The sequence below is a fragment of the Cavia porcellus genome, unplaced genomic scaffold (assembly GCF_034190915.1).
Source record: "Cavia porcellus strain 051 isolate PalLab524CR breed Dunkin Hartley unplaced genomic scaffold, mCavPor4.1 scaffold_15, whole genome shotgun sequence".
Classification (NCBI taxonomy): Eukaryota; Metazoa; Chordata; class Mammalia; order Rodentia; family Caviidae; genus Cavia; species Cavia porcellus.
In genome coordinates, this window is record NW_026947498.1 from 8,304,151 (window position 1) to 8,327,814 (window position 23,664).

General features: G+C 55.8%; 1 protein-coding gene and 1 long non-coding RNA gene across 2 annotated transcripts; one reads left to right on the forward strand and one right to left on the reverse strand.

Annotated features, from left to right (window-relative positions):
* LOC134470439 (uncharacterized) lies at window positions 1-3,788 on the reverse strand. The gene is made up of 3 exons (XR_010039319.1): window positions 3,543-3,788; window positions 3,001-3,348; window positions 1-1,458 (listed from the first exon to the last, which is right to left on the reverse strand). It is a non-coding gene; the product is annotated as an uncharacterized LOC134470439 (long non-coding RNA).
* Window positions 3,789-4,909: 1,121 nt separating this feature from the next.
* Tff2 (trefoil factor 2) lies at window positions 4,910-7,679 on the forward strand. The gene is made up of 4 exons (XM_063224563.1): window positions 4,910-5,068; window positions 5,502-5,651; window positions 6,704-6,850; window positions 7,483-7,679. The coding sequence occupies exons 1-4, from the start codon at window positions 4,990-4,992 to the stop codon at window positions 7,494-7,496; spliced, it is 390 nt and encodes a 129-aa protein (XP_063080633.1). The 5' UTR covers window positions 4,910-4,989; the 3' UTR covers window positions 7,497-7,679.
* The last annotated feature ends 15,985 nt before the right edge of the window (window positions 7,680-23,664 follow it).

The window sequence follows — 23,664 nt, forward strand, 5'->3', positions numbered from 1 at the left end:
TCAATTTACTTGGTTTATACTGTTCCTAAATCAGGGGCTTTTATAGGCTTTTACTATTCTGTTTCTGCTAATGATGTCAGCCCTGTGGGGTCCCCGGGGGGCTGCTGTCCATCCTGCCCTCTTCATCTTGGTTGGGGTGGTGCTTTGCCGTGGGCCCAGAGACTGCAGCCACGGACATCCATGGTCTCAGACTAGGGTGGCTGGAGCTCTGCGACCCTGGCACCAGCCCTTTGGCCCCCTGAAGCCCAAGGCAAATTGTGTCCTACTTGCTGCCACATTACGTGGGCACCTGTCTGTGCCTCTGGGATCCATGTGTCTAACTGGGCTACAGATGGCAAGGAAAAGGCAGCCTCTCGGAGATGAAGAGGCGTAAAGGGGCAGACTGGGCCACCGGGATGCATGTGCTAGGGTGGGTGACACTGCTGGGAGCGGCCACTCGCAGGTCTGTGGGGTGACCCGGAGGGTAAGACAGTGAGAAGCAGCCGGGCAGAGGGCAGCTCAGGATGGGAGCCAGGGCCCTGATTAACCATCCTGTACCTCAGGGCCGGGCTCTGTCACTCCCACATCAGCCACACACCGGGGACCCGTCAGCCCCAGCGTGCGGGGAAACAGAGGTGCTGGGAGTCTCACCCATGGAGAGGATGTGTCATCCCCAAGCTCTGCCCCTCTCAGGAGGACTCTGCTCCCATCACCCGGGCCCAGGATGCGTCCTCCCCACCGTGGCGTCCCTGTCCCCTCCCCTTGCTCGGGCTGTCGACGGAGTCCATGCACCTCGGGTCTGGATGGCCGGATGCAGTCCCCATGTCTTTCTCCTCTGCAGCTGGGCATGAACTCGGAGGCTCTGTGGCTTCCAGGTGACTTTTCAGACAACAATGGGGTTTTGTTCAGAGACTGCTGAGTTAAAGGTCAGGTTCAGGAACTAGCTCCCCAGCCAAGTGTGGCTTTCATCCTACTGTGGGGTAACCAGCCGAGCTGTGGAGCAGTGGCATGGACTGAGGAGACCTTCCTCCTCTCTGTGTGCAGGGAGGGCTTGCAGGTCAACAGCCTTAGTACTGGGGGGCTGGTGGGAAATGTCAGCAGAGGGGAAAGACGTCAAGCTGGCCAGTCCCAGGGCTCGGGACACGCAGGGCAGTGTCTGGAGCCATTGGGAAGGTCACAGAGCATGGCACGGAGCACTCAGCACTCTCCAGGGAATTTCTTCATTCTCTTGGTCTTTATGTGTGCAGAGTTGGACTCTTTGGGTGGGTGGGGAGAGCCCTGGAGGCACCAGGCAGAATCATGTCCACTGAGCCGGCAGGTGCCATGATGGGGAGCTGGTGGCGAGTGGCGTCCACAGAGAAGTGGGCAGTGTCAGCTTTCTGTATCTGGTCCAAGCTGGCTTGGTGGTGGTGATGGGGGAAGGATCGAGCTCCGTGCTCCCTGAGACTGACCTGAGAGCCTGGCATGGTCTCCAGCACCCTGCACAAGAGATTCCCGGGTCAGAGATAAGACTTCGTTACCCCAGCACAGCAGAACCAGGGTGCCTGTGCTGGTTCCTCTGCCCACCAGCCCTGGAGCTACCAGAGAGGAGCTCAACCCTCAGGGTCCGAGCTCACCTGCCCTTTGCACCTGTTTGTTTTCCTGAAATCGGTTGCCCCACAAACCCCCTTGATGGCAATCAGTCCTGCAGGAAGGCCGGCTTTGCCCTCTCCCTGCCCACCGCTGCTTACGGCTAGGGGCTGGTGGGGAGCTCAGCCTTCCCCCATCACCACCACCAAGCCAGCTTGGACTGGATGCAGAAAGCTGACACTGTCCACTTTTCTGTGGACGCCACTCGCCACCAGCTCCCCATAGACCAGTCCTGATCACAGCCTCACAGAGGAGCGTGTGGGCAGAGCTGGGCCCGAGGGAGGTGGTCCAGGCTTCACGGTATCAGCTGGGCGTGGCGGCCTCAGGTTCCTGCAGGATTTGGGATTAGCTTGTTTCAACACTGCTGTGGGCTGCCACGGAGCAGGATCTGATACTCCTGCTCTGATACATGGGCACTGAGCCCGGTCCCCGAAGGGAAAGTCGTGGGCGGGGAGCTTTCCCCTGGTGCTGTGGCCACGATTAGGCCATGGAGGCCACTCGATGCCCCTGGGGGTCACAGCAGCACTGCACACGAACCTGAATTCTAGGTCTCCCGCTGCAGGGCAGCTCCACTCTTAATCCACAAGAGGGAAAATATCTGGGAAACCGGACCGGATCTCCCCATGAGGGTGCTAAGCATGAGATCTAAGACAAGACTGCAGAGGAGCAGAACATGAAGACTTATTCCTCTAACACTTCACTTATAAATAAAATAGAGATGCTTCCATCTTTAGTTTTTAAAATTCATTTTAGGCCATTTAAAGGCTACATATAATACAGGAGTAAGTGCTTTTTTTTTTTTTTTTAAGGGCTAGATTGTCAATATTATAGGCTTTCTGGGCCATGTGGCCTTTGTCACTATAAGCAGCTCTGCCTCGGTGTCCAGAAAGCAGAGATAAACCATCTAAGAAGGAAGGCAAGGCTGTGTCCTGATAAAGCTTGATTTTAAAAACAGAGTGTGGGCCAGGCGTGTTGGTGTACACCTGTAATCCCAGCACTCAGGAGGCTGAGGCAGGCGGATCACCGTGAGTTCAGGGCCAGCCTGGACTACCTAGTGAGACCTGGTCTCAAAAACAAAATAAAACAAACAAAAAACCACTTAGTTTACCTGTGCCAACTCCTACCACATGAATCATTTTATCTTGATGTGCAGTGTCAGCGGTATGAGGGTTTCTGAGTTTAAACACTGGCCAGGTCCTGGCTTACCTTAGTACGGTGTTAGAGTAACAGCGACCAGAACACAGGACGCTGCCCCCACCCAGACTCTAAAAGTCGAGCAGCAGCTTTCAAGGAATGCAGAGAGCAGCACCTGCACCACATGCCCGAGACGGGCATGCACCCTGTGACCCTGGGGACCTCTCTTGTCCCTCTCCTCCCGCACCCTGCACGAACCTCTTGCCTGCAGGATCACGGCTCACTGCTTCTCCTTGCTTCGGCCAGGTCCCTGGCTGTAAGACCCTGTTCCAGACCAACTAGCCTGGTTGACACAGCCAAACCCCAGGAGCCTGGAACCTGGGAAAGGCACCAGGAGTATGTACCACTCGGCCTCCGCCACCAGCATGGGGAACAGAAACACCCCTCCCCGGTAACAGAGTGAAAACATGACCTTGTCAGGCTTTTAGGGGGCCAGGGAGGTGGGGCAGCGTTGGATAAGTCCTCTCCCCTCATGTCACAGATGGAGATGCCAGTCAAGGAAGCAGCCAGGCCGCCTTGGTTTCTGCGCAGACCACGCCACCCCGTCTAGGTGAGGTTGTAGGATTGCAGAAGGTACTTAGCGTGATGCACAACACGAGAGGGCAAAGCTTCTGAGCTCTTGGGGTGCTGTGTCCCCTTCTCTCTCCTACCCCCATCCCAGTACACAGGCTGCTGACACACGGGGTGGATCTGGGGTCCACAGAGTGCGGGGCTCGGGTTGGGCGTGGCTCCCACCCTACCTGGGCTCACTGTGCCGCCACGAGGTGACTGCTGCTGCCACCTGTCATCCTACAGCGAGAAGGCTGTAAAATTTACAGGACACTGCGTCCTCATCCTCCCTGGTCAACACACCTGGCACCGTGTGACTTCCGGCTCCTCCCCAACGGACACAGAGGCAGCCAGGACAGCACCACAGAAGGCCCTCAAGAAAGAGGACTCCCGGCCACTGCAGGAAGCAGCCAAGACGATGGGATGAGTGTGCTCCAGGTGAGGACACTGAGGCAGATCCATGGCGATGAGTCTTTTCCTACGCTGAGTTTTTGAAGTTCTCTTATTTTGATCCGGCCTCACCTCACCTCTTGTCCTCGTGTGCGGTGTACCTTTTCTCCAGTGGCTGTAACAGTTTAGGCCTGATTTCCAACAGCCTGAGTGTCCGGGTCCTGCTGCGACTCTTTGTGTTTCCCTCCCGTAGTGTTCTGGAGCCACCAGGGTTTGCAGCTTTCCGTGTCTCCGCAGCTCACAACGCATCTGGCAGTCATTTCTCCGGACACCGTTCCCTGCCCAGGGCTTCCTCGGCTATCATTCCCTTCCTCTCCTCCGGGCCCCTGAGTCCAGGTGTGTGAGGCTGCTTGGTGTTGAGCCAGAAGTCCCTGACACCCTGTTGCTTCCCCCCAGCCCCTGGTCCTCCGCACTTCACCTGGGTATTTGGTATCGCATCGATTCTGAGCACATGACCGTGTCTCCCACGGTATCCACCAGCCAGGGTCTAGCTGAAAGCCCAGACGGTGATTAGGTCACTTCTGAGGCCCTCGATTTCTTTGCTAAAGTTTCCACGTGGTTCATTTCTCTATCCAGACTCCTTTTCTGTTGTGCTTTCACTGTGGTTTTGTTTCCCTTTAACGATGTGAACAGTTCTGGGCCGCATGGGGCTCCTTCCCCAAGCGGTGGGCACACCTGCCCACTTCCCAGGTGTGGTGACCGCCATTCAGTGCTGCCAATGGGCTGTCCCATCTCTCAGCCAGGGTCTTCTCCAGCTCTCAGGTCTCCGTCATGTCTATTTCCCCAGGAGCTCCCATTCCCAGTGTTGCAAAATTTCCCATGGTGGCCACATACTCAGTAGAGATGCCCAGCTAATCCCTTCCTGGGTGTGACCCCCTGGTGCCCAGCTCCAGCCACGAGCGTGACCCATTGTCCACGTCAGCAACCTGGCACGGTCCGGCTTTCTGTCCAGGAGCCAGTGGCCTCGCCTTTTGGGGCACGGCTTCCTCCTCGGGTAGCCAGGCTATCTCAGTGCCCTGTCCTAACAAAGGACCAAGGAGGGCTGGGGCCGCAGGGTGGGGGAGAGGTGGCTGGGGGTGTTGAGGAAGGTTTCCAAGGCTCCTAAACAAACAGACAGGAGATGATAAAACTGCCTGGCCGGTGGTGAAGGTCCATTCTGCAAGCCACCCCGTGTGCGGCTAAGTGGACATGCGTCCTCAAGATGCCCCACTGCTGGCTGTGGTCCTCATCCTGGGGCTGTGCACCCTAGCGGGGGCTGAGAAACCTTGTAAGTGAGAGCCCCTCGGGCTGGGCCAGGGAGCTGGGACACCTGCAAGCTCCAGGGTTGGGGGGGAGGTCAGCCCCTCACCCCTGTCAGCCTGGGAGGCCGGGACTGCAAAGGCTGATGCTGCCTGAGGGGTTCCCAAGATGCCCCCATTCAGACTCCAAGAAGGGCCGAGACCAAGCTGCAGGCAGGTCCAGGGCATTGGGAGGCCCCAGCCAATCCTGCCCACCTTCCGCCTTGGTCTTGCCCCGATAAGGGTTGCTGCTGCTGTTCTTTTTAACTAAGAAGACAGCTTCAGCAAAGGCTCAGCTCCTCGGGAGGACTGCACAGTCTGGATGCAGGCCTGATGAAACCTGGCGTCCTGGCTGCCTGGGACACAGAGGGTCTCCGAACCCCAGAGCTAGGGGGCCCAAGCTGACCACCGACCTCTCTGCAGCCCCCTGCCAGTGTTCCCGGATGAGCCCAGAACATAGGAAGAACTGTGGCTTCCCGGGCATCACCAGTGAACAGTGCTTCGAACTTGGCTGCTGCTTCAGCTCCAGTGTTGTTGGGGTCCCCTGGTGTTTCCATCCTCTGCCCAAGCAAGGTACCCCCAGAGCTGGGCCCTCTTCCAAACACAGGGTGAGGGTGGCAGCATGGGACCCAGGTTCTGGGCAGAGTCCAGAGCATTGCGGGCTGTTGGCCTGAACCTACCGAGGGCCAGTTAATCTAGGCTGGGCATGCCAGGCTGGTTAGTCTCTGACCAGTTAGTGTAGGGCTTATCTGTTTAGTCTAGAGACTAACCAGGCAGTGGTGGTGAACCTATGGCATGAGTGCCACAGTGGACTATTTGTTATCATTGAATGGTCTACAGGGTTTGCCATGCCTGCCCTGGGGCCTGGTCAGGCTAGTGAGTCTGGGGCTGGCCCAGGCTGGTCAGTCTGGGACTCACCTGGGCCAACCAAAACAGTGTTGAAAGTGCCTCATTCTCCCCGTCCACATCATTTGCCCTTCTCGGAGCCATGTGTATGGACCTATCTGTTCTGCTTCCTTTGGGGCCAGCAAAATTATTCACGTTCCTTCCAATTTCAAACCTGTGCCTTCCAAAATAGCCTCCAAGAGGAAACGGATACTTTTCTAGAGCGTCTCGATGCTCCGGCAGCGGAGCTCGAGAATCCAGCGTGTGAGCTACGGGTCAGAGCCTGCTGTCAGGTCCGGGTCTCACCACCCGGGTGTGTGCAAAGGAGCTGTATGTGAGCCCCACCCATGAGCATGGACCTCGGCCAGGTGTCCTGGTCCACACACCCAGGTGTCTTTCCTGTCTGTGACCATGGCTCAGCACTCACTGGGCCTGGCTGGGAAGCCAGGGAGCCTCAGTGGGAGTGAGGCTGTTCCCCAGGCCAGCCTCGAAGGGCTGTGGGCTGCCTGCCCCATTCCTGGAGCAGAGCTCGAGTCCGCAGAAGCAGGGTGATTGTCCTCAGCCCAACCTGCTGTGCTCCATTCTCAGTGAAACAAAGCCAGCTGGGGGACTTTGGTCTCTAGAGACACCTCCTCTAGATCTACAGAGCCTGCCAAGCCAGAGTCCCCGTGGGTGGCGGGCCTGAGGCCTTGGGAGGTCACCAGCCTCATGGGGTCTCTGCACTGTTCTGCCCGGGCCAGAGACCCAGGAGTGCGTCATGGAGGTCTCGGCCCGCAAGAACTGTGGCTACCCGGGCATCAGCGCTGAGGAATGCGCCTCCCGGGAGTGCTGCTTCTCCAACGCCATCTGGCAAGTGCCCTGGTGCTTCTTCCCTCAGTCCGTGGAAGGTAGGAGGCTGTCCTGGGAGGTTGCGGGTGACTGTCACAGGCCACAGTGCTGTCCAGCCAGGCTGCGTCTGGAGACCCCCAGTCGCCTCCTTCTTGAAGTAGAGCTGCTCCACCCCTCCCCGCTTGCTGGTGTCCCTGGGTCCTGGTATTGGTCTGTGTCTGTTCTGCTCCGTCCCGGGTTTAGACAGACAGAGAGCCTTGCACCGTGTGGCTGGAGGGCTGGGCCGGGAGCGAGGCCTTTGTCCTCCCTTCTGCCATACCTTTGTGTGCTCCCCACTGCGGGTCCTCCCTGGCACAGCCTGGAGGGCCTACCCCAGTGGCCGGCTTGCCACCCTGCATCTGCTGGATGGTGACAGGAAGCCCTGTTCCAAACCAGGGCAAGAGCCCAATGGTGGGGAGCCGCTTTCCGGGTTTTCCTTCTCTCAGGGTTTCCTTCAGCTTTTAGAGCTCTCCAGGTAACCTCTGAGGTGGCTGGAAGGTTCCCCTGCAAGGTTTCCCACGCTCAGGGGGGATCAGGTGCCACAGGGAGCACCCTAGGATGAAGTGGGGGTGGGTGCCCTCAGGAGGAGACCCTGGCACAGGACCTGGGCTCACCCGAGGCTCCGCCCCACTTCTCCCTTCTCCCCCTGCAGACTGTCATTATTAAGAGGCACCGAGGCGCAGGCTGTGGAGGGCCTGCCCCGCTCGCTTGCTGCTGCAGAACCGGAGAAGAAAGCTCGCCGTCCAGCTTCAGGTCTCGCATGTCCCTGGGTTTCCTCCATGGTCCTCTGATCCTTCCCCAAGGCTCCATACACAGCTGCTTCCAATAAAGAAAAACCCCTTCACTCTGGCCAGGCTTCGCTTTGATTTCACAGACACGAGGGTAGCAACGATAGTGTGTATGTGTGCGCGCGCTTATGAACGAGTGTCTGTGTGTGTATACGTGAGTGAGCATTACCACAGGCGGAAGCCATTGTGTGCAATTTAAACCCCCTCCTTTCCCCTTCCGGGCTCCAGCAGCTCTGAAACCCCCCAGGGACCTTGACCCTGGCGAGCGGCCTTTGGCTGTGCTGATGAATCACTCCCCATTTCCCCTGTGGAGCCCGGCCCGCTGGCTTTGGACGGGGCACGAGACTGTGTTGGCCTCCTTTCTGGGTGGTCGGGAGCATCACCAGGACCAGACAGGGCCAGCAGTACAGTCTCTCCCATGTCTGTCCCCCTCTGCCTGACAGCGGCCTCCATCACACGCCCGGCTGGAGTGTGGAGGGCGGAGCTGGCCTCACTGCCTGCCTGCCCTGGTGACTGTGTGTGTCTGCTCCACGGGGCTGTGGTGTCACCGAACTAGGGCTGGATCTACTGAGTGATGACATAGACTGGGCTCACTGTAGCTTTGCCTTCTTCCTCCTCCCTCCCCTTGTGTCCCACTCGGAGAGCTCCAGGCATCTGCCCTGGAGGGTGGTGACCTTCAAACACGGCTCCTTGAGGTATGGATCCCGCCTGAGCCTGCTCTGGGGATTCCAACCCTCTCCTAGGGTTTCTAGGGAGCTTCCTCCCTGCCGCCCCTCCTCTCCATTCCATCTCCTGATGGGTGCAGACGTGGTGCAGGATGCGGATGGGTTGGTGCAGGTCCTCGACGCATGAGCTCCTCAAGGGCAGGCGAAGGCCAAGTGGCTCGGCCCTGGGTTCCACCGCCTGTCTGTCCCCTAGCTCCCTGGGCTTTCTGGCCGGCAGCTCAGGTAAACAAGGTGCCTTGGGAAGTGATTGAAGGGCGATGTCAGCCCCTTGCTGGCACAGGGGTCTGCAGGAAGGCGGCCACTGTGCAATGGCCTGGGCAGGTCACCTGGAGAGGGCCTGTGTTTCCAAGTCCCAGGCTCCTATTTACAGTTTTGGGGAACAGTGACGAAACTCTCCGTTGGCCTGAGGGTCGGAGGTGAAGTTAGGGCTTCTGGGTGCACAGTGGGGCACAGGCAGTGCACAGGCTGGCCCGAGCCCCTGTGGATACGAAGGTGTGGGGCCGGCCCTGAGCACCACACACCTGTCCCTTAGGGAGCACGCGCTTCTCTTTTGTTGACGCTGCCCCAGAGGAAGCAGGTCTGACCTTGATCAGGGGCCCGGCTGCATGGACCAGTCTACACGGCGGTGTTCCATGTGTACACGGCTACATTCCTGCTTCCCCATCCTTTGGTTCATGTTTGCAGTCCCCTCGCCGACACTGAGGTCCAGCAGCAGTATGGTTACTCTGCTGGGGCAATGTGTCCCCAGCACAGATGTCCCCTGCCCGAGGCCCGTGAGCTCCCCTGCCACGCTAAACCCAATTTTCTCTAGCTCTACTTCAAGAGCAAAATCACCAAGGAAAAGAAAACTCAGAAAACAGCTCAGAGGAGGGCCACTCGAGCCTCCATGATCTGAGACAAGGAGGCAGGGGTTGGCCTCCTCTGGCCTCGAGTGGGCAGACACCTGCTGGTGACTCAGGTTTGTCACCATCACTCATGTCTGAAGTGCCACAGGTATGGATCTGGGGGTACAAGTGAGCTTTAATGAGTAGCGGAATTTGCAAACAGGAAACCCATGAGTGCTGAGGTGTGATCGCACATCCGTGATATGTGTGACAGTCATCGAACCTGTGACCTGGCCTGGTGGCCACCTCCTTTCCCCAGGGAAAGCCTAGAGTCTGCAGCTCCAAGGAAACAGGCACAGATCGCACGTGGCCTCGTGTTTCTCTTGGCCAGAGCTGGGATCACAGTCAGGCTGCTGGGGCCTCGGGCACCACTGCATGGAGACAGCAGCCTTTCTGTGCATGGAGGTTCTCTGAAAGTGTCACATCAGTGCTAGGGCCACTGGAATGTCGTGTGCAGGTTGAGGGCCAGAGCTCTCTCGTGCGTCTTTAGTCCCTTTTGATACATTGACCCCCAGCCTCTCTGCCTGACCTCGATATATTGGGAAAACATTTAGAAGCCACTGCTAAGCCGGCAGACCTCTAGTCTGCCAGACTAAAAGCTGGGCTGCTATCATATCCAGCCAGGCATGGGGGTGAGGTGGGAGGAGGCTGTCATCCCAGCAAGCCAGGAGGCTGAGGCAGAGGGATCACAAATTCAGCCATGGTGTGGGGAAAGCCTGTCTCAAAAGCTTTAAAATATAAAAAATAGGCTGGAGACGGAGCTCAGTTCAAAGCCCTGGGTTCAAACCCCAATCATGCAAAAATTAATTAATGCATTGAAAAAGAAGGTCTTCTATCAGAGACTTGCATGAGCTCTCCCGGCTCTGCCCAACTGCCCACCGGGGACCTGCTTGCATGCCTTTCTCTGTCCTATGACTGAGAAAGTCCGCATAAGCTGGTCATGGTCCTCAGGACACACCTCCATCTCCTTTGGCTCAGCATAAACTGTTCTCTGCTTTGGAGAAAGGGCCAGGCTGACGGCTCCCTGCATCCTCTGCCTGGAGGGCAGCACCGTCCCTTGGCCACCCTGGGACACGGTGCCCCTCCAGCAGACACCCCATGTCTCCAGGCCATGTGGCTCGGGGCTGGTTACCACCCAGAGGCCCTGATGTCCCTCCCTGCCAGTCAGCACCCCTCATGGCACCCTGTTCCCTGGCCTTGTTCACCAGGGCCTGGTGAAGCCTGGGAGGGTGTAGTACAGTTCTGGGAATTTCCCTGGCTTTTGGGTGAGGCAAATGGGCCAGGACAAGGGGAGGTGGCCTGCCAGAGGGGCTGACCATGCAGTCCCTGCTGGACCTCCTGGCGTGTCCATGGCGTGTCCAGCTCAGAGGAGGGCCACTTGAGCCTCCATGATCTGAGCCAATGATCTGTCCCTCCATGATCTGGGACAGGCTGACACCAGCGCACTGGGTGGCTGGGTGCCCTGAGGTCCAGGGGCTGACAGTCCCTGAAGCTGTCCTCTGCTCAACACTGAATCTCAGTTGGCTTTCATGCAGCACAATCAGAACTGTGGCTCTGAGGAGGAAGTGACAGAAATTCCTTCGAAGATTGGACTCAGGACTCAGGACTCAGGAAAGCCCCTCCTGTGCACCTGTGCCTGGCCTCCAGCGCTCTCTGGTGGCCCACCCGGGGACTGTCATCCCACCCCACCTGGTTGAGAGGCAAGGGTCGCCCACCTGGTACTGCCTGGCAATCGCCTTTTCATCTGCTCAGGACACCGTGGCCCACTCGTGACACTGACCAGGAACAGTTATGCCTTGAGATCTGAAAGATGGGGGGATCATTCATGCAGAATAAAATCCACCTGGTGCAAGTGACTCATTAGGAAGTTTTGGTGGACATGGCCACCATCCAGCTGCAAGAGGACCTCATCTTCACCCCCAAACCCGCCCACGCCCCACAGTCAAGGCTTTGGCCCTGCTTCTGCCCCGAGGGTTGGCTCGCTAGGATTTCCCCCAAGTTTAACCGACAGTGTGGAATTCGGGATCTCATCTCCTGTGCCAGCTTCCCGTCACCCAGACCCAATACCCAACACCCACAGTTAAAAGGGGGACAGGGGCCTGTGGCCTACGGCTCAGGGTTCAGTCTGGTGGGCACATCAGGGAGAGACGTGTCCTGTAAGGCCACCTCTGCTGGGGACCTGGCCAAGATCCCAGCTGCCTGCATGAAGGGCACAGGACAGGATAATGAGACACAGAGACGAATTTAGTAATGCATAACTTGGGGGTTAAGAGGTCAAGGCGTTGGGATGGGCAAAAACAAAGACGCCCGAGCCAGCCACTGTTTATGGGTGCATACAGCGAGGGGTGAGTGATGGCCCAGCAGAGGGCTGTGGCAGCCTTGTACTGGGAAGGTCTCAGGCTGATGAGGATCAGTGCGAGGAGATGGAGGGCACGGAGTTTGTCCTTTCCCCATTACTGCTGGGTTCTTAGGGAACCAGGATGTCTTCAGAGGATGCAGTCTTGCCCTGGGACATCATGGCATCAGGCCACCACTGGGGCCTCAGCTGTGATGGAAGACACAGTAGCAATGGAGTAATATAATCCATCACTGAGGTCAGTGCACCCAAGACCCAGTCACCTCAGTAGTCAACGTGACAATGAAGATTCTCTGGGACCTCTTCTTTCACGCAGCACACAGATATCTGGACTCATCTTGCTTGCTGTGTGTGGTGATAACACATCTTTTTCTTCCCTGCATAGTATTCCATGGTGGTGGGCATTTTTCATGATGTACTGTCCACTTCTCAGTTGTTTTCAGGTCACTATGACATGAATCAAGCTACTGGGAACACTGTGTACAAGCCTTAGAATACATTGACACCTGGCTGGGTGGATGGCTTTTCCCGATGGGCTTGCTGGGTGGTGTGGGTGTGTTAGAAGAATCAGGAAGATTGCTCTCCAATGCAGTTGTACCATTTTCCGTTTCCACCAACAATGGGTGGAGATGCCCGCTGCTTGGCGCCCACTTTAGCTCTGTTAGGTGCGTGAGGTGGCCTCCCATTTTCCTTCTCCCAGAAGGAAAGGCGTGGAGTCTCTGACGTGTCAGACTCCTGACAGCTCTTCGGGAGCAGTGCTTGGTCTAAGGTGCTTCCCCGGGCCGTAAGCGTCCACGCAGGTCTCACTCAGGGGTGCGCTGTGTCTGTGAGGGGCTTTTCGCTTCCTTCAGCAGTTCTTTCAAAGAGCAGATGCGTTTTAGTTTTGATGAAACTTAATTCTTCCCTTTAGGGTCTGCCTTCTCGATTCCTGGCGGAGAGACATCTGGCTAATCCAGGCCACGCAATCTCCCCCCTGTTTTCTTCTAGGAGTTCTGTAATTGTAGTTCTCCTGCCTTGGTGTCTACCACATACTCCCAGGCCGTGGCTTAGCCTGGGTCTGTCCACGTCCTCGCTGCCCGTCTGCTGGGCGACCACTGACCCCAGGGGACCAGGCAGTCTGGGAGGTCTTGTTAGGGTCCCCTAGGAGGAAGAGAGTGGAGACTCCGGATTTGTTCGTTGAGAAATGTTTCTATTTGTTCTGTGTTTTGTTTCTGTTTTATGTCTCTACTGAATTGTTTTCTCAAGTCGCTGTCTTCCTAAAAGCTTACACATTTATCCAGGTCATAAAAATTAATACATAAAGTTATTCAAGGAGTCTCTTACAGTAAAGTTTCCTGCTTTGTACTTATTTATCCCTGTATCAGTTCTCACTTTATATGTTTGGATTTCTTTTTCCTTTCCCATCTTGATTAGGTTAGCTGATTGTGCACCTATTGTGTTATCTTTTTATGTATCTTTGATTTGTAACTTAATTCCATTTTCTTTCAGGTCATCAGCTTCTTTCTTGTTTGGTTCCAGCTTGTGTCACTGTTCCGGTCCTGGTTTTCTGAGTTGTGAATTTTAAAAATTATTTATTAACTTATTTATTGGCAGGCTCTTACTATGTAGCCCAGGCTGGACTGGGACTCATGGTGATTCTCCTGCCTCAGCCTCCTGAGTGCTGGGATTACAGGTGTGCACCACTCTGCCTGGCTCCTTGAATTGGGCGTTTAATTCATGGAGCATTGATACATGTCTGCAATATTTTCCTCTAATCACCACTTAATATGTCCTTTGTAGCTTCAGAAATGTGCTGCTCTTATTAGCATGATTTTTAAGAAACTCCGTAATTTTGATTTGTTGTGTATCTTTTAATCACACATTTTAAAAATGGAAAGTAGTTAAATCCCTGTGTACAGGAGCCTTTGTTTTTTAAATTTTATTTAAGGACAAAAAGAAAAAAAAACAGAAAAAGGGTACAAGTTATATAGAATTTCAGAAAGAATAAACAGTAGAAAATCACTAGTTAATAGATTACATATTGTTATCTTAGAAATAGTTGTTCAAGTTACAAAATTAAAGCATATAAAGTGGACTTTGAAACAGTGAGACTGCAAACAGTTCTGTTCAATGATCCAACAAAACTCAGTAATATGGTTATCTAAATTATACACTTAAATATATATGTAGTTATATTCTTTAGAGCACTTTCTTCTCCTTTCTTTTGTACAACGAAAATGACACATTTTGGGCTTTATTACTCCCACAGGAGCCTTTTTAAAACGTTGTCAACATTTTTGAGGCTTGCGGCGTTGCTCAGGGAGTGATAGTCTCAGGCACCCGGGGCTCTCTGTGAACAGGTGGCCATCAGGCTTTGTGACACTCAAGGATGTCCAGTGGCAGTTGGGTTATTATCAGATTGATTTGGTCTGAAGCCGAGGTCTGTAACTCAGAGCACACAGGTGGTTTGCACCGGCACAGGTTCCATCCCAGTCCTGCAAAATAAATACCTTAATAAACAAATAAATGAGGCAGACGTGAGCACGTGGTATTTATTTCTTAAGATCCACATTATTGATCACATTTTCCCATATTTGTACTTGTGTTCTGTTCGCTTGGCTTTCTTTGCCTAGAATGGTCTTCCCATTCTCATTTGTGGTTTTTGTTCATCTCTGCTCACACCTCACAGGTTCTGGGGGGCAGGGGGCGTGGGTAAATATACTCTGCCTCCCTCTCAGTGGTGCGAGGGTCTTCCAACCTCCTCGCTGGGGATCTCGACTCATCAAGTTGTCCCCCCAACCCTCCTATATCTCAGCTCTGATTCATCATGAAGGGCATTAAAACTATTTCTAGGAATAGACCGATTAATTTGTGCTCAGAATGACCATGGATTAAAAGCAAAAGGAATAGTGGCCGAGAGACACAAAGGCCGCTGAGGAAGAAGAGGAGGAGGAGGAATGGGAGGAGGAGGAAGAGGAACATCCCCCGTGGGTAAATTATCTGACACTTCCACACACAAGATGTGTCCCAGTGTCCCCAGAACTGCAAAGCCATGTTTAAAAGGGAAACACACCCCTTCTGTAAATCACATTTTCAGCAAGTCCCTTACTAAGTTTCCCCTAGTTGGCTGTGTGCTCTTCGGCATGGTTTCTGCGCGTGGCTTTCCATGTGGAGCCCACCAGGGCTTGGGGACCTTTGCTTAGTCACCTGCTGTGAAGGTGTGGCATCCGGGTGCGGTGTCGCTGGCCAGGGGCTCGCTCGGCATCCCTTATCACTCGAATCTTCGTAATGACCCCACGGGTTATTTATTAGCTGCAGATTGCTCTGGCTCTCTGCCCCAAGCTGGGCGCGGTGTACCTTGGCACACAGACCTATTGGCTGAGGACCAAGATGACCTTCTTTACTGCGAGGTCTGCCTTCCAGCCAGCCTGGGCTTAGTCCGTGGTCAGACAGTGGGGTGGTAAGCACTGCCCAGTTCTCGTGGCCGCCGAAAGGCATCTTTGTGTCCCATGGCACCAGCTCTGTTGGTTCTGGCCACACTTTTCCCTGCCATGGCTCCCTCCCACCCACACAGGATGACAGCTAGGGGTTTGGTCCACCCCGACCATGTCACAGGGCCCACGAGAGGTCCACTGAGTCAGCTGTGCAGGTGCCAGGGTGGCAGGAATCACAGCAGTGCAGTGATCTCCTGCGACTGCAGCAATAGCAGCGTCACCAGCACGGGGACAGCACTGTCCCCTCAGACTGTATGGCCACCACTGCTGGGGGCTGGCTCCTGCCTCACAGAATGGACAAAGGACAGCACTGGGGACACAGGGAATGTGGTGGACATCCAAGGACACCCTCACCAGTTCGAAGCCGCCTTCTGTGGGGTCCTTGGCAGTGAGACGGAGTGCGTGGCATGTTCTCTGCAGCGCAGCTCGGTGAAGCAGGACCCAGGCCTCCTTCGTGTGGGTCCCCCTCCCGTCCCGTACTGGAAGGACAGCAGCATTGCCACTGGGAGAGAAAGCTGACCCCAGCCAGGCCTGCACCCCTGAGCCTCTGTCCTCTGTCAGCACGACCCACACGTGTGCCAGCTGTGCTGCAACAGTGGGAGGCCCAGAGCCCTTGTCCTGCCTTTTCTCCACACGGCCCCGCATTTGTCATGAGGGTACACAGCCTGGACAGCTGACCGTGTCCTTGCATCTCCACTGCTTTTCTGTGAGGGCTTCTGTGCCCATACTCTGTCTGTCTGTCTGTCTGTCTGTCTGTCTCTCGTCTCAGGTGACTGAGCCCAGCTCAGCGTCCCCTCTCCACTCAGGACTTCCTCCATTGAACACCCTTCGGCCCCTGCCTGCTTGCGTGTGCAGACCCGAGGCCCAGCCGTGCGTGTCTGTGAAAATCTCCACGCCTTGGGCGTGACAGTGTGCGTCTGCAGGGCGTGATGCCTCCGATCAGAGGGAGCTGGTGCGTGGGCCTCACTTGTCCTGTTTCTACCCTCCCCTCCCTGCCTCTCTTGTCCCCTTCTGTGTGACAAAGCTCCATATCCCCACTTCCCATTACGCATCTGGTCCTTTCCTCGAGTGGGAGAAGCGGTGTCTGTCTCACTCCACTGGACATCAGGGTCTCCGGGTGCATCTGTTTTCCTAGGGATGGCTCAGGTGTGTCCTTCTTTATAGCACAGTAGTGTTCCATGGTGTGGAAAGCTCACTTTTTCTTTTTTTTGGTACCGGAGATCGAACTCACGACCTTGCACTTGGCAGGCAGGCACTTACACTGCTGAGCTAAATACCCGGGCCACGCTCACATTTTCTTTATCCGTTTATCTACTGATTTACCCTAACCAAGAAGCAAGAGACCTCTATAGTGAAAACTACAGTGCTCTGAAGGAGAGCGAAGAGGGTGTCAGAAAAGGGAAAGACGTCCAGGTCCTGGGCAGGCAGAACCCACGTTAAAGTAGCCGCGCTTCCCGAACTGCCTGACACACAGGGTCACTGTGGTCCCGAAGCAGCAGGGTTGTTTCTCAAGATCCCTGTGAAAGGGTCCAGCCACCAGAGGGTCGGCGGCAGCGGAGCCATGGCGGCGGCTTGGACCTGGCGTTTACAATCCCTCCAGGATTAGAACTTTATCGGTGGGGACGGTGACGCATCGATCCCTCCGCTGTCGCCTTCCTCGGCACTGGGCTGAAGGCTGTGCACACCACCGTGCTCAATAAATACCGGCTGTTTGCTTTGTGTCCATTCCATTTTCCCCTGCAGGAGATCCGTAAATATTAACTCTTGGTAATCCCCTTAAGTCCTTTAAAAACAAAATATCCAGAGTGCGATCCTGGGCATGAATCACCTACTAGTGAGCCTCTGATTTACCTCTGTGTGTGGTGGCCTTGGGGACCCACAGGCATCAGTATGACAGGGACCCCAAGACCTCTTGGCCAGGAGGCTGCTGCTCTGGGGCTGCCCTCTGCCGGCAGTGGCCCCTCATTGTACCCTGAATGAGGGAATGTGCTGTGGGAGGCCATGCAGCTGGGAGACGCAGGTGACCGCCGTCGAGGGCCAGCTGCTTCCATCTGGCAACGGTCACCAGGAAGCCCCTGGCTGCTCTGTGGGTGGTCGGGTTGGTGGCTGTTCCCAAGAATTCACAATAATCCTGTCCCGTTCTCTCCTGGAACCTGCTCTAAGGCACACATGGCACAAGGGACACACAGACCGTGCCTGTGGCCCAGAGCCTTGCCTGCACTTCCTGCTGGGATGGGGTCACGCTTTGGTCCTCCCTCCCTCCCTGCCTGCCTGCCTGTCAGGAATGCAGCCAGGGCTCCCTCAGCAGGTGCAGGTGGCTTCAGCAGCTCGGCTCCTGCAGTCCCTGGGCACGTACAGGTGGGACAGGTGTGTCAGGTGCCCGCCACGGGGACCTCGCAGGGGGCACCACACACACCCGGCGGGGACGTAGCCTACGGTTTGCTTTTCTTTAAAATAAGCACGTGTGCACCCTGGAAGGATGATCTCAAGTGTGGCATAATGAACACACACGAGTGACACGCGCACTACTCTCTGCCGTTGCCGTGCACTGCGCCTTGTCGTGTGCGTGGTGTGTTTACAGCAGCAGAGCAGGGGCTGCGATGCTGCTGGGTAGTGGGAATGTCCCATTCTGCTGTGATCCTCAAAGCTTTCTCCTCTGTGTTAGTGCTCGTTCGCGGTGGGCAGCGTGTCCATCGATCCGCGGGGACGGGCGTCTGCTCAGTCTTGTCCTTCCTCTTTCCCCTTTCCCGCCCCCTCTGTCTCTGGACCTCCTGCCCATTGGGAATGATCCGTTTCTCCCTTTCCTGTCGCCGGCCTTCTGTTACTTTAACACTTGCTTGTACATTGGGGTTCTCATAGGAGACAGAGCACTCGGTATTTGAGCTTGTACGTCTGATCTGCCTCAGCATTACGGCCTCAGGTGCATGCACCACCCACACTGGAGCGTGTCCCCTAGGAATCTCCGGTACAATGCAAGACGGTGGAGAGAAAGTCAGGGCTGCGCTATGGGAAGCTCAGGGGCCTGGGAACCAAAATGGAGACCTTGATGTGACATAAGGCCACCGAGCCACTGGGCAGGTGCTGGCTGGATTGAAGAGCGATCCCTCATCCTGCACTGACCGGATAAAGCCCTGTGATGCCGTGTGTCCAGGTGGCCTTCCCACGCCAGGACCCGGCCCCTCCAGTGTCCTGATGCAGGCGGACTCCTGCTGCCTGCTCTCTGACTCCCACACCTCTTAGGCTAGCTAGATTTTGTTTGTTTGTATTTTTGATACCAGGAATCGAACTTAGGACCTTGCACTTGCCAGGCAGGCACTGTGCTACCAAGCTGTATCCCTGGCCATTAGATTTTTAAATAAAAATTTTAAACAGTCCCCGTGAAAATGCTTCTTCTTAAATGGCATCAAATGTCACAGGCATCTCGTTTTGTGCAGGCTGATCAGGTGTTGATCTATCTGCCTTGATGCCTCTTATTTAATGAAGAAGTAAAATTACAAAAATGTCTCCTTTACCCCCCACCATGAACCCCTGTTCAGAAGTCAGTGTGCCTTACTTTCCTGTTTACCTGTCAACCTCACAAAGTTCCTGTAGGCTGCCCAGTCAAGCTTCCATCCCGACCCACTGTGCCTAGGAGGGGTGGCAGCCCCGCTAGAGCTGTGTTTACTCCTGGACTCTCCACTTAGCTACAAAACCCGGAGTGGGGTGGCCTAAGTTGCTTCTGGAGGGTTACAGGAGCAAAGCAAAGTAATTTCTCCCCAGAGGGACCTTTGACCACACTGAACAACAGGAGCAGCTACAGACTCAAGCTGTGTGCTTCCTCAAAGAGCTAAGAAACAGGGCAGGTGGAGACGGCGCCCCGGAGGAGCAGAAGATACACATTATTTATATTAACTTTGTTTCCAGGCACTGTTGTCTTCAAGATTTCTCTTGTTTTAATTAATTAAGCTTACTGGTACATTTTCAATATGATCACTTTCACCTAGGGACTTTGTATCTGTACTTATTGCGATTCTTTTTTTTTTCTATTCCTTTATCCTTCTTTCACTCCCTCTTCCCCTCATCTATTTTGCCCCCTGTTTTTTCCTGTTTCTCTTTTCTCCTTTCCCTTCCTTCTCCCTACGCCACCCTTGTGCCCTCCCTACTGAGCATTTTCTTCCTATTTCGTGATGTCTGTTACGTATTCTGGTCCTTATTTACACTTCCATTTCTCACCTCAGAGAAACAATGCAATATTTAAACACATGTGTTTGATTCGCTTAAGAGTGTGGTCTCAAAGTCCACCCATTCACTAGTAAAAAAAAGGTTTCTTAGAGCTTCCTTAAATAGCCTCAATCTCAGAGGCACAGGTGCTAAATCTGAAATCAGGCTAAGTGTCCACTGAGGCCTAACAGGGGGCAAACACCAGGCCCCCAGGGAGGAGAAGCTCGGGAAGCCACGTCACTGACAGAGGCTGACGGAGAGCAACCGTGAGCAGAAGAGGGTGGACAACAGGACATTGGCCGTGACGAAACCTAAGTAGCCAATAAAGGCATGGAGGGAGGCTGGACCTCACTAACCCTGGGAAACGACACAGTAAACCAGTGTTAAAACTCGGGTCCCCTCGAACCAGGTTGCACCCACATCCCAGTGATTGACCCGGTTGTGGAGAAACAGAAGGTGGGACAGAAGTGTCCCTGATGACACAAGTCACTGACCTCTGCACGGTGGCAGCATTTAGAAAACGTCTTGACCACTTGGCCTCATAGCCACCCACAGCCAGGGGGAGGAAGTGGCCAGCAAGAGCCGGAGCACACAGCGGCAGGGTGGGGTCCTGCAGGGCAGCCCTGCAGGGGAGACAGCACTGATGGCCTGGGCAGGGCCGGCCCAGCTCACCGGGCAGCAGGACCAGGGCTGGACAGGAGAGGTCACCAGAGACGGGTGGAGGCTACAGCCGCAGGTGAAGCAAGTCAGGTTGCAGAGCCCCAGCGCCCAGGGGTGGGGAAGATTGAGAGACCGGCGGCTCAGACCACTGTGCCCTGCGGCCCCAGAGTTGCAGGCCAGGCCCCGAGACCCTGCTCCCTGTGCAGGTTCCGGAGGGGCCTTCTGCCCCTCTCGAGCTCCAGGGGCTGCTGGAACACGAGGCTGGTGCATGCACCGTCCCACCATGCTGTCATCACATGGCTGTCCCTTTCCCGTGTGTGGTGTCACCTTGTCCTCCCTGTCTGTCACCCCTCTCCCTTTCTACGTGACATGCGTTGTTGGTCTAAGCCGACCTCCCTGAAGTTTAATCAGTTCCTCCCGCCCGGGCTGTTTCCCAGTGCAGTCGCATTCTGAGGCCCCAAAGGCAACAAACATTGGGAGACCCCTTGGTGGCCCTGGCTCTGTGCCCAGGTGAGAAGCCTGATGCAGGCACCCAGCGGTGAGCCCTCCCTGGTCCCCAGACATCTGCCACGGGCTGCCATGACCCCCACCCCTTGCCCCATGGCTCTCGGGCTGTCAGGGCCGCACATCCTGGTGTGACTCAGCGCAGCCTCTGCCGCTGTCAGGGCCAGCACCAGGCCCGGTCTGCAGGTGTCTGGGCCTCAGCTGGGGCGGGGAAGGGCCCTCAGCTGTGCAGCTGTCCATGGTGACTGCCCCACCAACCTCCATCCCTGGGTGTTCCTGGAATCCTGGCTGATGTAACTGTCCCCACCCAGAGCCCCAGAGCTCAGGGACACCTGATGGGCTCCAGAGTGGCCAAAGTCATCTAGAACCCCCAGAGCTGGAAGTCCCCTCCCTCACACAGCAGGAACCGGTCATCTGAGCCAGTTCCAGTCAGGAGACTGAGGCTGGCCAGGGGGCCCTTCCTGCAGGGACAGCCAGGCCTGCCTGGCGCCCCCCTGACTGTCCCAGACTGAGGGTAACAGTGGACACCGTGTTTGGAAGTAGCCACACTAGGGTTCTGATTCAAGCCAGCCCAAAGCCCCATCTGGAAGGGAGGAGAGAGTACGCAGGAAGGGTCTGAGCCCGGTCAGCTGTGGAGAGGGCACAGCTGAACAGCAGAGCCCCTGCGAGGTACCTACCATCTGCCTTGGCACCTCTTCCTGTGCTGGAGTCGAGAGTGGCAGCATTAATAAGGGAAGGAATAGAGTCAGGCAGGCACCCTCTGTCTGCAATGCCCTTCTGACCCTCGCTCATATGGTGAACTCCTACCCATCCCTCAAGACCCAGTCAAATTTCATCCTGTCCTGCCTGCTTGAATAGTATCACCACACAACTAAGGCTTGTCTGCCTCCCCTCCCCAGTCCCCAGCTCTGGGCTCTGAGCCTGTGCACTGAATGGTGCTTGGAGGCCCCAGCATCTGGCCAGACTGCTCGCTTCTTGAATCTGACCAGAAAGCCCTATCTATCTTCAGATCCAAGCACACAAGGCTAGGGAGGGGAGGGGCAGGGTTCCTGGGATTCTGCACTGTGCCCAGCTGGATGATGAGGAATGAGGAGAGAGGCTAGGCCTCCAAACATTCGCTCATCCAGGCCCCAGGTGCCGTGGCTGCCACCTGCCAGGGTGGGGCCTGCAGCCTGGCGCCACGTATCCTCCACGAGTGACTGGATCTCCCCGAGCATGGGCAGATGGGCAGGCTCTGCAGCCCCAGGTCCCTTGGAAGGACACATAGCTGCTGCCTGGCTCTCCAGCCCTGGGCCAGCCCCGAGTCCATGCGTCAACCCCAATGCTACCCAGCCCTGCCCCAGGCAGCCTCAGCTACACCCTCTTCGAGCAGGGGACCTGGATCTGACCCCTCGGCCACCAGGGCTGCTGCCCCCCAGGTGGCAGGTGATCGGTGTTTGTCTTTTGCCCCTAGCACCTGGCTTAAGACTGCATCACCGTTTCAAGGAGTGCTGCAGGATGGGTGCTATGTGACAGGAGGAGAAACTGAGGCACAGATAGGCAAGGTTGGACTCAGATCTCAGCGCTTGAGAGACTTGGATACTTGCCTTTGTCTCCAGACCGCAGGTGCTGGGCCAGGTCCTTCCTGCAGCCTGGGTTCCCTTAGATCACTAGCCTGGGGATCTGCAGGGAGAGGGTAGGAGAGGTCCCCAGAGGTCCCCAGAGCTGCCCATAGTAACTTCTGGTCCTTTGAAACCCCAGCCTGTGTCCACCATCCCAGAGAGAGCGGAGCCAGGATAGTGCAGATATGACTCTTCCTCCACTCCTTACCTGGTCACCTGGCCACCTGACTGCCCAAGGCCCTGGGCCACCATGGAGGGTGCCCAGGTATAAGTCCAATCTAATGGGAGGGACCTGTCCAGTCCCCAGTGAGTGCTGCCTGCTTCCCCTGGCCACTCAGTGAAGGACAGAGCCAAGGGCACCCCCATGGGTGATGCAGGCTCCTGCACACTCTATGTGCCCCACCTGGGCCCAGCCTGGGTGGGCACTGTGGTCCACACCACATGGCCGGGGCCTTCAAGTATCCAGGGAGGACCTCAGAAAGTCCTGGGGCTCCCTCATCCTGGGGGTGAGGTCAGTCAGTGCCTGGTTCCCACTGGATGCACTGCTCAGTGAGGGTGCTGAGAGCCAAGAGCCGGGTCCTGCACAGGTGGCCGGGGCTGCATTAGGGAGCAACTTCTGCAGGAGCCTTGGGTGCACACCCTCAGTCTCCCACCCTCAAGCCAGGCTCAATTCTCCTCGATCATCTGGACCACACTTGCTGGCGGAGGGTGTCTCCAGCAGAGCGCAGGCCCCTGTGCACAGCAGCACAGCTCCCAGCAGCTAATTCTATGCCCCTCAGCAGATCCCAGATAAAGAAAGTGTGACGTTTGCACACAGTGGAGCACTACTCTGCCATAAAGAAGGGCACATGAGAGTCCTTGTGGAAAAATGGATGCCGCTTGAGATCGTGATACTGTGTGAAATCAGTCACACAGGTTAATAACTGCCACTATCTCATCATGAAAGGTAGAGAGCAGGACACAGGGAGAGAGAATTTTTGCAGAAAAGGACCAGGAGATTGATGGGAAGTGGAAGAGGACGTGAAAAGGGTTGGGATGTGTCTGCACACGCGCCAGCTGCACACGGGGTGTACACTGCAAGCATGGATGGACAAAAATTAAAAATGAAACAGACTAGTATAAAATCCAGTTCTTACTTTTAAAAAAGAGATGCAGTGTTCGTTTGAAAAAAGAAAAAAGAGAAACGTAACCTGGCGGAGTTGCATGGCCCCAAACGTGGGAGTTGCCAGGTGGGGTGGGCAGCAGGCTGTGGGGACGCTGTGCCTCGCCCGGGCCTGGACCACTCCAGCAGGTGGTTCTCAGGGCCGAGGCATGTGTCCTGTGTTTATCTAAATGGACTCAATAAAGTGTAAATAATGCATTTATTAAAAGGCAGTCAATAAAAAATACTTGGCTGATAAAAAGCACCAAGAAAGAATTTCTTCCTCCTGCTGTGGCCTGATTGAGGGGTGGGGCAGCCCCTCTCCAGGTCCCAGGGGGGCTGGGACACCGCACAGCTCTCATCTCTGTCCCTGGTGCAGGGGTGGAGGAAGCGAACTCTGCCCCAGCCACCGCCCTGGGCTCAGATGAGTCTGTGGGGAGCAGAGCAGGTGGAGCTGGAGCTGGAGTGGGCCTCCCCAAACAAACACTGCGGGAGAGGAGAG

Coding starts and splice junctions, on each gene's coding strand:
- Tff2 (XM_063224563.1), top strand. CDS start 4,990: ATGCGTCCTCAAGATGCCCCACTGCTGGCTGTGGTCCTCATCCTGGGG. Junction 5,069..5,501: donor AGCGGGGGCTGAGAAACCTT/GTAAGTGAGAGC, acceptor ACCTCTCTGCAG/CCCCCTGCCAGTGTTCCCGG. Junction 5,652..6,703: donor CCATCCTCTGCCCAAGCAAG/GTACCCCCAGAG, acceptor TGCCCGGGCCAG/AGACCCAGGAGTGCGTCATG.